At 38.0% G+C, this 13,224-nt stretch overlaps 1 protein-coding gene across 1 annotated transcript in view; it reads right to left on the bottom strand.

The window, feature by feature from the left end:
- LOC140922881 (membrane-associated guanylate kinase, WW and PDZ domain-containing protein 3-like) overlaps window positions 1-13,224 on the bottom strand; it is a 30,840-nt gene that overhangs the window by 15,812 nt on the left and 1,804 nt on the right. The window contains exons 2-7 of the mRNA XM_073372918.1: window positions 13,055-13,171; window positions 11,667-11,994; window positions 8,111-8,193; window positions 7,777-7,834; window positions 5,252-5,425; window positions 3,311-3,867 (exon numbers count right to left, since the gene is read on the bottom strand). Of these exons, the coding sequence (XP_073229019.1) occupies window positions 3,311-3,867; window positions 5,252-5,425; window positions 7,777-7,834; window positions 8,111-8,193; window positions 11,667-11,994; window positions 13,055-13,171 (1,317 nt within the window). The remainder of the gene's footprint in view (window positions 1-3,310; window positions 3,868-5,251; window positions 5,426-7,776; window positions 7,835-8,110; window positions 8,194-11,666; window positions 11,995-13,054; window positions 13,172-13,224) is intronic.

The following is a 13,224-nucleotide window of genomic DNA, read 5'->3' as shown; positions in this document are numbered from 1 at the left end:
GGTACACTAGTCAATAATCAAATGAAAGCCAATCAGAATTGCTCTTCATTGTTTTATAATTATAGTTAAATGAAATTTAACACCGTTAACAGCCAGGAGCACAGGCATTGGTCAGCAGTTAGTACGGTGGCTCAAGCGCAGTCAGCCTTGCTTGCATCATCTCCATGTACTTGGTACAGCATTTCCTGGCTGCCATTCTCTTTGTTTAGCCTTTGGATAATTCTTGGGCTATGCTTGGCTTCTGTGCAATCGTTGTTACCTCGTAACTTTGGCCAACAGTCTTAACGGAATGTACATTTGACTTTCGACTTGGAGTTTGGCCATCGTTTTTTTTGCTTGCATGTTTTCTTCTAATCAACTATTTCATTGTTTGAAGGTCTTACAATAGCTTGGTTTAGCATTCACATCCACTTATGGTTTTCAAGTTTTAGGTGGGGTAACGCTGTGATTTCAACTTTTGGGTTTACATGCTTTTGTCTCAAGCTGGCTGTCACTCATGATCAGTGGTTGTGTGGTTGGGAATTTTCCACCATTGCATTAGGGTCGCCTTGTTTCTGTGTGATCGTTTCTTCTGGTTTTCTCCACGAGTGGTTAAGGTGATTCCCTAGTAAAAGAACCTAACGATAGATTGTAGATGAAACTTGGTACACTGATGTAACAAGTCAAGAAGATGTCGAAGATGATAAAAAGGTAATAAAAAGTGGGGGTCACTGTGCTCGTTTTGATGTCACAATGCTGACAAATACGGCTATTTTGGACCCTTTGACAAAAACTGCGTGCAGCCCAAAACTAGACAAAAAGGAAAGGTTTTTTCAATGATGCATGTGGTATCACACAGAATTTGACTTTAATGTATTGTTTATCCATTTACGTACCAGAAAAATGCCTTGTAATGCCCTTGTTTTTTCTTTACGCTCCAAAGTAGAATTAAATTGGACACGCGCTATTCGACCCGTGATAGCTAAATCCGTACAATTTAGTAAAATTGCCAAAAAACTGAACATAGATTTGTGCCAATTTTTTTCTCACCAAAAGGAAGCACTGTCCTTATTAAAATCATGAAATAAAAAATGGGGGTCACCATACTCGTTTTTGCGGTAGAGCTGCAGAAAGTGCGCACCAAATGCATTTTCCTTAATTTTTGAGAGAGGACTGGGGCAAGTTTCAAAATAAAATGTATGCCAAAGGGGGAAGAAAGTATTAAAAAATCCGTTTTAACGGAATTTACATCGAGATACCACATTTAGGACACAATGTGATAAAGAAATTAGCGTTTAAATGAAAATCAAAGTGAATAAGCACAAATTAAACATCCACTATCGAGGTTCTCCGGGAGGAAGTCCAACTCAGCAACACGCGAACTGCTTACGTTATGCACATTCCCACCAAATTGAGTCTCTCCTCGGCAAGAAACAACCGCAAACAAAAAATGTAATAGCATTTCTCCTCAGTCAACTTCATTTTAATAATGTTACTTCACATGCTCATTTTTACGGAGGCCATCTTGTTATGCGCAGTAAGAGATGCAAAGTGCAAAACCAGGGAATCACCTTAACTCTCAAGTGTAGGTTCACATGGAAAGTTGTTGCTCCATTACATCCACAAGGATCAAATTCAGCGGTTTTTTGTAGCAGTTGCATTAGTGTGAAGAGGTTTGAAGTTGTCAGCCTAGCAAGAGTGATTTGCATGGATCATTGTTGCTTCATCACAGCCACAAGAATCAAATTGAGAGGTTTTTGTAGTGGTTACGTTAGTGTGAAGTGGTTTGAAGTGGTTGTTTTAGCATTCCATCCCCCTCATCCTCAGTCTCTTTCCACTGGTTCATCATGCTTCAGTCTGACAGGTGCCTGGAAAGGGGAGCCATGGCTGGGTTGTGGGGATTTGCCTGCAGCCACTGGAGAGGATCTAGGGGCTGGCTGGCCACAGTGGAGGCCCACATTCCACAGGCACCCACACTTCTTTTAGCAGTTGAAGTAAATAGTTCCAGAATCTTTTAGCATTTGTTTGCGTGTAAGCATTCAACTACTGGTATTGGCTTTTTTAGTGTCTTTTTATAGCATTTGTAGTTTTCCTATGGGGCATTGGGGTGCTGTACAGTTGTAGCATTGTTTGCACCTTGTGCAGCCTTTATAGGGCGTTGGAGCTGGATGTTTGTAGTGGTTGCAGCATTTTGTGGCACTTATGGGGTGTTAGGGTTGAAATCGTGCAGTGGTTACAGCTTTAGTAGCATTTAAGGGGCGTTGGGGTTGGCAGCCGTGGTGGTTACAGCATTTGTAGCATTTATGGGGTGTATAGGGGCTGGAAGTTTGCAGTGGCTACAGCATTAGTTTGCGGTGCTTACATGTACAAGGCATCGCAGTTGGACATCCATGGTGGTTACAGCACTTGTAGTGTTTATGGGCGTTGGGGTTGGACGCTTTCAGTGTTAACAGCATTTGTAGCATTTATAGAGCATTGGGGTCGGACATTTGTGGTGGTTACAGCATTTGTAGCATTTATGGGGCATTGGGGTGGATCATTGGATGCTTGTGGTGTTTGAAGCATTTGTAGGGTTTGTAGCATTTTTGGCCCGTTAAGGCAGAACGTTTTTGTAGTGTTTATGGGGCTTTATGGCTAAACTGTCGGTACTGCCTTTGGCACAGTGTAACCATTGCTTAGTGTTGAGTTCTTATACTCAGGTTTTTGTTTCAGTAAGGCTGTTTGCCTGTTTGCATACAGTGAACTAGCATTTGGCATTTATTGGCTTGTGTTTTTGCTTCTGAAATCTTGTGTATTATTTGAAGTTTGTTTGTGTAACTGCATACTCCTCTTGGCACATGGCTTCTGTTTAGCCATTCTATGTTTTTAACATGCTCAGTATACATAGGTGCCTCTGGGATTGGCATGAAGGGCTCAGGCCTCCCCCAGCCATGAGTCCCTTCTCTCGGAGCTTAGTGCTCAGCTTGGAGGTCCCTTTGGCATGGCGTGAGGGCTCATGGCTGAAGGGCACGGGTTTACCAGCCATGGGGGCATAACTCTGTCCAGGGGTCTGGCTTTGCCAAAAGTGGAAGCCTCTGGACATCCTAGGCACCTACCTCCACTAGGAGTTGCAGTTGTTAATAATTCTAAAATAAAGATCTACGTCTTTACGAATGAAACAAGGTTATCATCAGAGGTGAGGTTTGATATCAATAATAGAGAGATTTGTACCAGTATGAGCAACTTTCAGCAGACCTTGTTACAGGGAATTTTACTGCTTATAAAGAGAGTGTCTATTTTAGCAACGTACTAACAAAGAAGAAGTGAGTGTAAACTGTTAAAGGTGTAATACCTGGAGCAGTACTCCATTTATTGATCATCCCTGGCACTTGAGATGTAGAATAGGGTGGGAATGTTGGACTGTTCTCTTCTGAAGATCGGGGCATGGGTGATTCTGAGCCAGCAGATGGCCTACGCTGTACCACAGTGTAGGAGCCAATTGTCTCCACATTAGGATCATCGGGGTCAAAAGGCAAAGGGTAACCTCTGATAACTTCTAGCTCAACAGACTCGCCCATAGGCATGGCCTGGAACATGCTGACAACATCTTGATGGTTTTTGGATAACACGGACATGCCATTAACTCTGACTAGTGCATCTCCAGTTCGTAGCTGACCATCTTTTGCTGCTGCGCCATCAGGAACAATACTTTTAACCTGTAGAAGCTCACCAACCTGATCTCCACCAACTATGGTAAAGCCAAACCCACGTTTGCCTTTGTGAAGCTCTGTTCTTAACAGTTCACCTTGCAGCTGTCTACCATCAATGGTGTAAGACCTTGAAAGGTGGTCATAGCTATTTAAAGTGTAGGCTGGGGGAGGTGCCTGGGAAAACTCTACATTGGGCCATCTGCAAATAATAAAGCAGAAAAACAAAATGTAACTTTCCAGACTTTTAAGATGGAAGCTACAAAATAATTTGATACTTATCATGCAAATGTTCAATACTTGGCAAGATAATACCATGTTTAAATTTCACATGAAAGGTGATATTGCCCAAATTGTCAAGCAGTTATATCGATATTGACAGTGCAACCAATTGTATCATTTCTTAAGTCTCATTTTATTTTCAAATCTTCAATCCATTGCAATACATGACAGCTGGTCAAATTGCTAGAATATTCTTATTTACAAAATAATAATATTAAAAGCAGCATATTTGGTAGCTTTGTAACACTAGGTCTGAAAATGAATAAGTATGTGTGCAAAAAAATGGTGATGAGTGAAATAAGGAAGTGATTTCATGCCCAATTTGTCTAAATTCTAAAAATTTTCCGAGCCTTATTAAGGTTCGGACAATTATTCCCTAATTTCAAGAGTACAATAGAACCTCGATTTAATGAAGTACGTGCCAAGAGACTGGGGAAATTTGTTCATTTTCTAATATAGAGGGTTCGTTATATCAAATACCTTGATTTAACGAATTTTCAAAAAAACAACAAAAATGTCTGTTATATCGAGGTATAATAAATTAATTTACAAAATCCAGCATTCCCAGATCTGAACAATGTCTCAGTACTCAGCTTTATATAGCTACATGTATGGCACTAGAAACTCAGTCAAAGGGTGCCCATGGCTAACTTGTGGATTAACTATTTTCAAAAATGAAAGCTGATAATGAACTTGCAATTAGTCTACCATTTCTTTTCCATACATTTTTCTGTAATTTTGGCAGGGCTGAAGAAAATCATCCGTTATACCGAGGACTTGGTTGAATTGTAAAGAGGTTTAAATCGAGGTTCCACTGTACACCATTTGATTACCTATTACTATCATGGCTGACAATTCAAATTCCACATGCAATCTTGGGTTTTTGACGTTTTAAACTCTTGACACCATCTTGGCACTGAGATGTACGAAACATTGCCACGGCAATTTTGTAATTGTACATGTGAAATTAGAAATTAACACTGGAAAAATTCGTCACCCATGATATAATAATGATAATAATAATAAAAATAATAACAGGGTTGCCACTCATGCACCTGAAAGTTGAAAATTCCCTGACTTTTCACTGACCTTTCATTTAATGAATAACAATCTATGTTTACATTCACTTTAGCTTTTTTGTGGGCCATCAATATTTTTCTCTTCATTTTTAACCTCTTTCTGCTTTTTGCAGAAAGAGGAACTGCTTCAACTGCTACATGTGTCAGGCATAAGTAAGTGTCAAATTAATCTCTCACTTAACTTAAAGTAAACAGAAATGACACTCTATTAATCAAAGATATCACCTTGATTGGGCCTCAGCTTCCTGTGCTTTAGCTAATGCAGCTGCTGACTGTAAAGATGGTGGGCCCACATGGGGAGGTGGCACTGAGGAGGAGTATGATGATATGCTGTTCGTTTGACTAACACGCCGACGTGCTTGCACTGGATTTTCAAACTGAGTCTTCCTGTTGACATGACTAACGGAACAACCAAATTAATAGCTTAAAATACATATTAATAGAGAGGAGAAGTCGTTACGTCACATTGCCATGGTGGCAAAATTTCTGGATGACAACAAAGCGAAAATGTCACTTAAAAAGTGAATTCACGCTGTTTCAAACTTCATTGATCTTACTCAATTTCATTTAATTTGTTAAATCTTGGCGAAATTGTCTGGGGTTGAATACGAAAGGACTGAATATAGATAAAGAAAAAGAAAATTCCTGTGCCGTGTTCATCAACTCAATAAAGCGGGCACATGAAATTAGGAAGTTTCAAGTTGCAGACTTGCAAAGGCGACTGAGAAATGTACAAAAAAGTTTTGCTAATATGAACTGATTGCTTTTTCACCATTCTTGTCATGGTCACCGTTGTTGCTGCTTAAGCTCCCCATTGTTGTGATCCAGAAATATGTTGCTACCATGGAAACGTGAAATCACAATTCTCCTCTCTATCAGGTGATTATTAATGCCAAATAAACAAATTAGGGTAATTTTCTTTCAGTGCTTCACAGTGTTTACACTGTATCTAAAGAAATGTCATTTAAGTTTCCTTTCAGTTTCTCATAGGAGTGAAGGTGGGTGCCTGGGGTATATATCCCGCAGGGGGCTTTCACTGTGTTCAGCCAGAAGCCCCCTCCCCCTAGATTGAATACTGCTCCAATAATGAGCAAATCCTCCAACCCATGAGCCAACATTCCAGGTACCTGTTATGGGCATTACCAGCAAAAGGAGAAATAAAGGGTGGAGTGGGGTTGGGTAGGTTTATTATGGCTGCTGAACACAGTTTGATAGGCTGTGGATCATTGCCATTAATGTTATTAGGGTTTTACTTAACACTTGTTGCAGGTATCAAACTCACATTTGGCATAGATAAATTTTATAGTCGACTCCCGATAACTCGAACCCTCGCTAACTTGAACCTCATGCTAACTCGAACCAAACTTGATTTCCCTTGGATTTCCTTCATACATTTGCTGTACATTGTACCTTTGGTAACTCCAACCTCCTGCTAACTCAGAGCAATTCTTGTTTCCCTTCTGGTCATTTTTATAGTTTTACCCTCAACAACGCTAACCACGATTTGAGTGGGTGACAAGTCGAAAAAACGCAGAGAACTGTACCATTGAATTTCTCTCAAAACAATCGTGTATTCTTTAATTGTCTTTATTCTTCTTTACTTTTTTGTCAGTCCAACTCTAATACAATGTTTAGCACTGTACTGATTAATCAAGATTTGTCGCTTAATTCCTTGTTCAAAATATCGATATATCCCTTGTTGCCCTTGAGGTGAAGTGTGTATGTCACACTTGCATTCCTCCCCCATCCAATTTCCATACATCTGGTTATTTGCTTTCAACTTCTGATAACTTGAAATGTTTTTGATTTCCCTTGAAGGTTCAACTTATCAGGAGTCTACTGTATTTATAAGACATGACATTTATTAGGTTAAAAGTGAGATATAGATCATTGTCATGGCAACATGGATGATTGAAAGCATTAGCCTGAAATTTTGAATTTACTTCGTTTATGCAAAACTTTATCCAGTCACTAGATATTCTTATCAATTTGTACACAGCTTACGATAAGTAACCATCATTTTTTTTCAGAAACCAATTGACCAAATTATAACAAACAGTTTTTGAAATTTTTAAGAAAACTGCTTTCAAGGAATTCTTGATTGTGTTACAAAACACAATCATTCAAAATTTATTTTGAGGCTTTCATTGGCTTAAGTGTAAAATTTATGAACATGATTTCTGCTAAACTTTGTCAAATTTCAATGAGTAGATTTTAAGATATTGTTGTTTATTTATATTGCTTATGAAAGTCAACAAAACAAGCACTCTCACATCGCTTCCTAAGTATACATGCATAGCACCTGTAGATCCTTAGACAGGTCATGTGAGATGTCAAAGACGACAAAAACATAACAAATTTCTTTTGAACTTCTTCTTAGCGTGTCTTCGCACTTTTTTAAAACCTTATTGGGTGCATACTTCATCATGATAAGGATGTTAAAATGCACAGCAAAGGGTTAAATCAGCTAGTTCTAAAGAAACTGTGTTAAGGCACCTTAAAACTGAACTGCTGGAAAAACCAATCACACCTTTAAACAACTGTTTAACGCATTAAGCTATGGACAAAGTTTGAGAACATGGAGAAGTACAAGTAGTTGTCCACTGACTGGAAAAGTCTGCTAAACTTGTGGTGATAAACTTTTAATACTAAATTGTAATTTAAACTTATTTAAAGAAATTAAAACATGCACCATTGAAAATAAGAAAAGTCGGTCAAAATGTACTGTTTTGTCTATATTTTGTACTTACTCAATGTAGTAGGTTCCGTATTTAGGATCATCAATCCTTTCCCAGCCATAGGGTAACTCTGCCATAAACAAATGACAACAATTATTACTATATACAATTTTACAGTAGCTGGAGTGATTCCATAGTATAAAACAACCATGTGGAAAACTTCAAATAAAAGCTATATTTTCTGACCAGTAAGTTTTTGTCTCATTGGTTATTATTATTGGAAAGTTGGAAAATAACACTACTTTGATTTTGCCTTCACATTTTTGCCCTTATTTTTTTAAAAACAAAATGTACATAATGTACGTCGAACGGGCTGTGTGTGGGAGTTTGAATTTTGTTCCTTTACCATCATCATTGCATTCATCAACTGTAGCTTTTTTCAATTGCGCCAGTCTTGGATCCATCCATTGTGTGGTGCCAGTGTTATGGCTAGAAACAGAGGCAACAATCATACATTACAACATTACCAGTAAATTAAACACATCTAAGTATTTAAAAATGCAAAATGATACACTGCATTTAGAGGGCGACCTAAAGTATTGGGTGGTTACTACCTTTTTGTATGTCAATACTCATTTAGTTAACACCAGGGTACTTTTTAAATGTTTCACTTTTTTATTCGGCCTGGTGCTTATGTTACAGGTCAGAATGAAATTCAGGTTTTATTTAACCAACGTGCAAAGAAAGTTGTGTCCAATAGCCCGGGGCTAGTGGATTTTGCAATTGGGCTGTGAATCCTGTTCTTAACCTTGCCTGAAGGGCAAGTGAAGTTTTTTGGGAAATTCAAATTACAGAAGAACTGTAATCAATACTGCTCATCATCATCATCGGCCTGGTGCTTATGTTACAGGTCAGAATGAAATTCAGGTTTTATTTAACCAACGTGCAAAGAAAGTTGTGTCCAATATCCCGGGGCTAGTGGATTTTGCAATTGGGCTGTGAATCCTGTTCTTAACCTTGCCTGAAGGGCAAGTGAAGTTTTTTGGGAAATTCAAATTACAGAAGAACTGTAATCAATACTGCTCATCAAAAATTTTTTTGGGCTACTTAAAAGATTCTAGTACATGTACATACTAGCAACAACTTGCCTGAATGGCAAGCCGTAAAACCAACTTTCTTTGTACCCTGATTTAACCTTGGTTGACTCTCAATTTTTACTTTCTTTTTCTCGATCCTAGCCCAAATTCATGAATAATAAATTAAGGGTAGCTAGAAAAAATCGAGAATTCTCTATTTTCCAATTGCCCATAATACACTCTGTTTGCCCCCCAAATTCTGCATAAACCATTGTTTTTAAATGCTCCTGGGAGTATTGCATTTTCCCAAGAGCATTTTAAGACAATAAGTTATGCAAAATTTGGGGGGCAAACAGAGTGTATTATGGGCAATTGGAAAATAGTCAATCAACCTACAATCATCGTCAAAAGTGTTGGGAAGGTTGCCTTTTTTTACCTCTTCTTTTTCTTCCTCCCCCCACCCCTGGCCCAATGTTGATCAAAACGTTAATGTTTGTGCGCGCAATTGTTCTGTTATATCCCAACATTGAATAGGGGGGACGGGGGATATTTAGCAAAAGAGAAAACTCTGTTTTTTCAGGATTAAAACGGACTACTGTTAAGTTGTACAACCTTCCCAACTAATTTTGTCTGTGATTGTCTGAAAATTCTGGGTGTGGCAGTAAAAGGTCAAAAATCGACGACTTTTTGTCAGTAGAAACGTCTTCAAAAAACACTCGTAAACAGTACTCTGTTGAAAAAAATATTTGCCGTACCTTGTTAAGACAATTTTTGGGGCACACGCCTGTTTATATTCGGCATGTTTTGCAACCCGGTAAGCACAACTATTGCTCTTTATGGGGCACAGGAAGAGGGCCAAAATACAAGTGCAAGATTATTTTCGGTGAAAGCTATTGACTATAGCATAGGCTGATATGCTTTAAATGTTAAAGCAAGATATAGTGCGTTCACCAGTTCCCCAAAAAATCATTCGGATCGCTACATTGCAGCTGACATATTCCTTAGCAGCTCCCCCATTCTTTACAACATTCAGCACATGCCCATTTGCCACGCGAGCAAACTATGAGGCTGAGTGGAAATTTGCTGAATTCTAGAGGCTACTTTCTCTAGCTGAATAACTCTAGTTAAGCCCTTGTGGCAGTGCTTTTCGAAACTGGTTTCAGAAAACGAGAACATAGTACGCTCTTGATTTAGATTAAGGCGTCTATTGTTTTCGTTAACCTAATTAAAAAGGATAACACACGCAAAGTCATCACACACCACATTACTCCATTTTCGTAGCCGAAAATAATTCCTTTATAGTAGCGCTAACGACAAGATAGCCTAATGGACTTGTTCGGGGCTTTGCAAGGACTTAACCAAACGAATTTTAATAGACAGTTTAGCTTAATTCTAAGTAAAATACGACATTACTCCATGGATAGCGTTAAAATTAAACTAACTTTGCTAATTGACCTTTATGGGGCACTGTTTAAATGGAGTAATGTTGGGAAACAGTTGTTAAATTTATCCCCGTAGATAAATGCGACAAAAGCTGTCCATATTCTTACATGGTTTACATGTTTTTGCCCTTTTCTTGTTTGAAAGTTGGTTCATTGTGCATATATTTCGCATTTTCTTATGGAGTAATGTGGTGGAGTAATGTGGAAACCCATGTTGTTTACTGTTCTCAAATTATCTGAATGATTGACAGGCGACGCTAGCACAGCAATTTTTATATAAACTCTGAACATGGCTGAATAATTTCTTTTATAGAGGTTCCGTATTACTTTCAGGCCTTACGAAAATAAAGTCTAGAAGATTTTAATTCAGCACTTATCTCACTCTTCCCTCACAACTACAAATTTCATGTTTTTCTAGGATAGTTTAACACCGCCGGAATGAAAAAAAAAAACTTTATTGTGGCAGCCTTTATGCCATTTGTATTTGTAACATCTTTCAAAATATTTCGCTGATAGGAAACAACAAAAGTTAACCAGGAATAATGCCGCTGATGAAAAAGATGCATGTATACATGACAACGACAGCAATCGTACAGTATTTTCTTACTTAAAAATACCCTCATGACTTCTCGCTAAATCTGGTGAAACAGACCAGCTGTGGCCATTCCTTCTACATAGTCCACGCGAAGGAAACGTGCTCTTGCTTCATGAGGAAAATTAAAGGCCTTAAATGTTTTCTTCTGGCGTTCTTAGAAGAAAGCCTTTTCACCCAGTGGATTTTGTGGTCACGCTATGAAATGTCACGCACGTCAGATGCAAAATTCTCCTACATGTATTTATCATTTTACCGAAATATAACCTTTATTATATTTTTTATATAGTTTGGAAAGTGCATTATCAGCACAGTTCCAGGGCGAGATATCTCAACCAAATGTTCAATGCGACAAGTTTTATATGCGTTTAAAGTTGATTTCCTATTCTCCTACAATCATCGTCAAAAGTGTTGGGAAGGTTGCCTTTTTTTACCTCTTCTTTTTCTTCCTCCCCCCACCCCTGGCCCAATGTTGATCAAAACGTTAATGTTTGTGCGCGCAATTGTTCTGTTATATCCCAACATTGAATAGGGGGGACGGGGGATATTTAGCAAAAGAGAAAACTCTGTTTTTTCAGGATTAAAACGGACTACTGTTAAGTTGTACAACCTTCCCAACTAATTTTGTCTGTGATTGTAGGTTAAAAACTTTAACATGAAATAATATAAATTTTGACCTGTAACACTTTATAAATTCTAGGGTGCCACTTTGAGAAACAAACATAACAGCTCTTAAACAAATTGAAAGGAAAAAATGAACAATTATAATAATTTGCTATTCTGGGACAAGAAAATGGGACATGGGACATATTTTGCACCTTCACACCAATCATGCTTTATTATACAACTTACTCAATAAAATACTTGACATTATCTTCAGTGTAGGCAATCTCCCAGTTTGATGGTAGTTGTCCTAAGTTTTCTGGCTCTGGTAGTGTATCATCAAAGTGATTACTTTCTCGATCATTCTGCAATGAACTTGAGTTCCTAGGTGGTACATATATCAGGTTGTCTGGTGGAAGTGGTTCTCTTGGTGGTTTTGGAGTACCATAGTGGTTTCCTCCATAAATTCCACTCTCCAGCAAAGCCCCACTTCTCTCCAGTTCTTCAAACTCCTCAACAGTAAGGAAGACATAATCTTCACCTGGTATTTCATCATTCCTTGGTTTCCGTGTCGTACCTTTTAAAAAGTGGAAAATCAGTGACAAACAAAATCATTCACAGTATTTCAATCACAAGTACACTGTACATGGGAGAAATGAGAAGAGTGCATTTCATTAAAATTTTTAAGAAATCAGTATTTGGTAAAATGGCAATATCGATTTACAATTTCACTCTTCTGCTGGCTCTTAATTCCCAACCTTTAAAAACCTAACCTACAAAATAATATTAGCTTGATGATGGATTGAATTTTTAACTTTAATGTCTTTACTACTGACATCTTGCTTTATGTCCAGTTTAGCCTATTCCAGGCATTCAGATAGTACAATACAGACAACAAATTGACCAAGCCATAAAAACAAATAGAGGGAGATTGAGAAGAGTGATAAAGGAATGCCTTAGTCTTCAAAAGCTGTGATTGGTACATTTCAATTTTTGCCATTTCAGTGAGTTGTTCCTTGGACTGTTCATTGTCATGTAGCTCACCTGTTGTTGTGTTTTGTAATTGTGGAATTTCTGTTCTTGTGTATCCTTGTTGATGTTGTCAAGGTTAAGACTTATGTGAATCACCTTTTAGACCAGGGCTGTGTGTTTACCAATTAGAGTCGCACGCCATTAACTAAACTTTACTTCATTACAAAGTGGGTGATGTCTGATGGGGTGGCAACTGGTTCTGAGATAGCAGAGGTCAGGGTACAGTGAATCACATACTATCAAAAAGGCAATTTACATAAGACTTCACCCTAAGAAATTCAAAAGGGGCACAAAACATGTACAGATACCCAAAAAATAAATCAAGAGACACATTACAAAGAGGAGAGCTGTATGACATCACCCCAGTAAGGGAACAACTCATTGAAACAGTGAGGTTCAAAATGCACCAATCACAGCTGTCCTGTTGAAAACTAACCATTCACGGTGAAGCATCCTGCCTTACAACATGATTCATGACAGTTGAAATATTCTGATCTAAATCACAAATGACTTAATGTACATCATTTAGTGATAATTATTCATAATTACTATTTATAATATTGTACTTCACCAGGATGAATAAATAAAACGTTTAATAAACTTACATGGTATTGTTCTGTTATAAAGATTATCTCTGATAGTTTGCTGTAAGTTGCTATCAACTGAATCCTTGTCAAACCTTGTTGACAGGTACTTTTGAAGGTCTCTGGTGATATGTTCCCCTGCAAGTACAGAAAAAGATCTTTAAGGAAGGCATTTCATCAAGAGGAACATT

This window comes from Porites lutea, chromosome 13 (genome assembly GCF_958299795.1).
Source record: "Porites lutea chromosome 13, jaPorLute2.1, whole genome shotgun sequence".
In the NCBI taxonomy this organism is placed as follows: Eukaryota; Metazoa; Cnidaria; class Anthozoa; order Scleractinia; family Poritidae; genus Porites; species Porites lutea.
The sequence above is the reverse complement of the archived record's forward strand: the minus strand, read 5'-3'. Positions and strand labels throughout refer to the sequence as shown.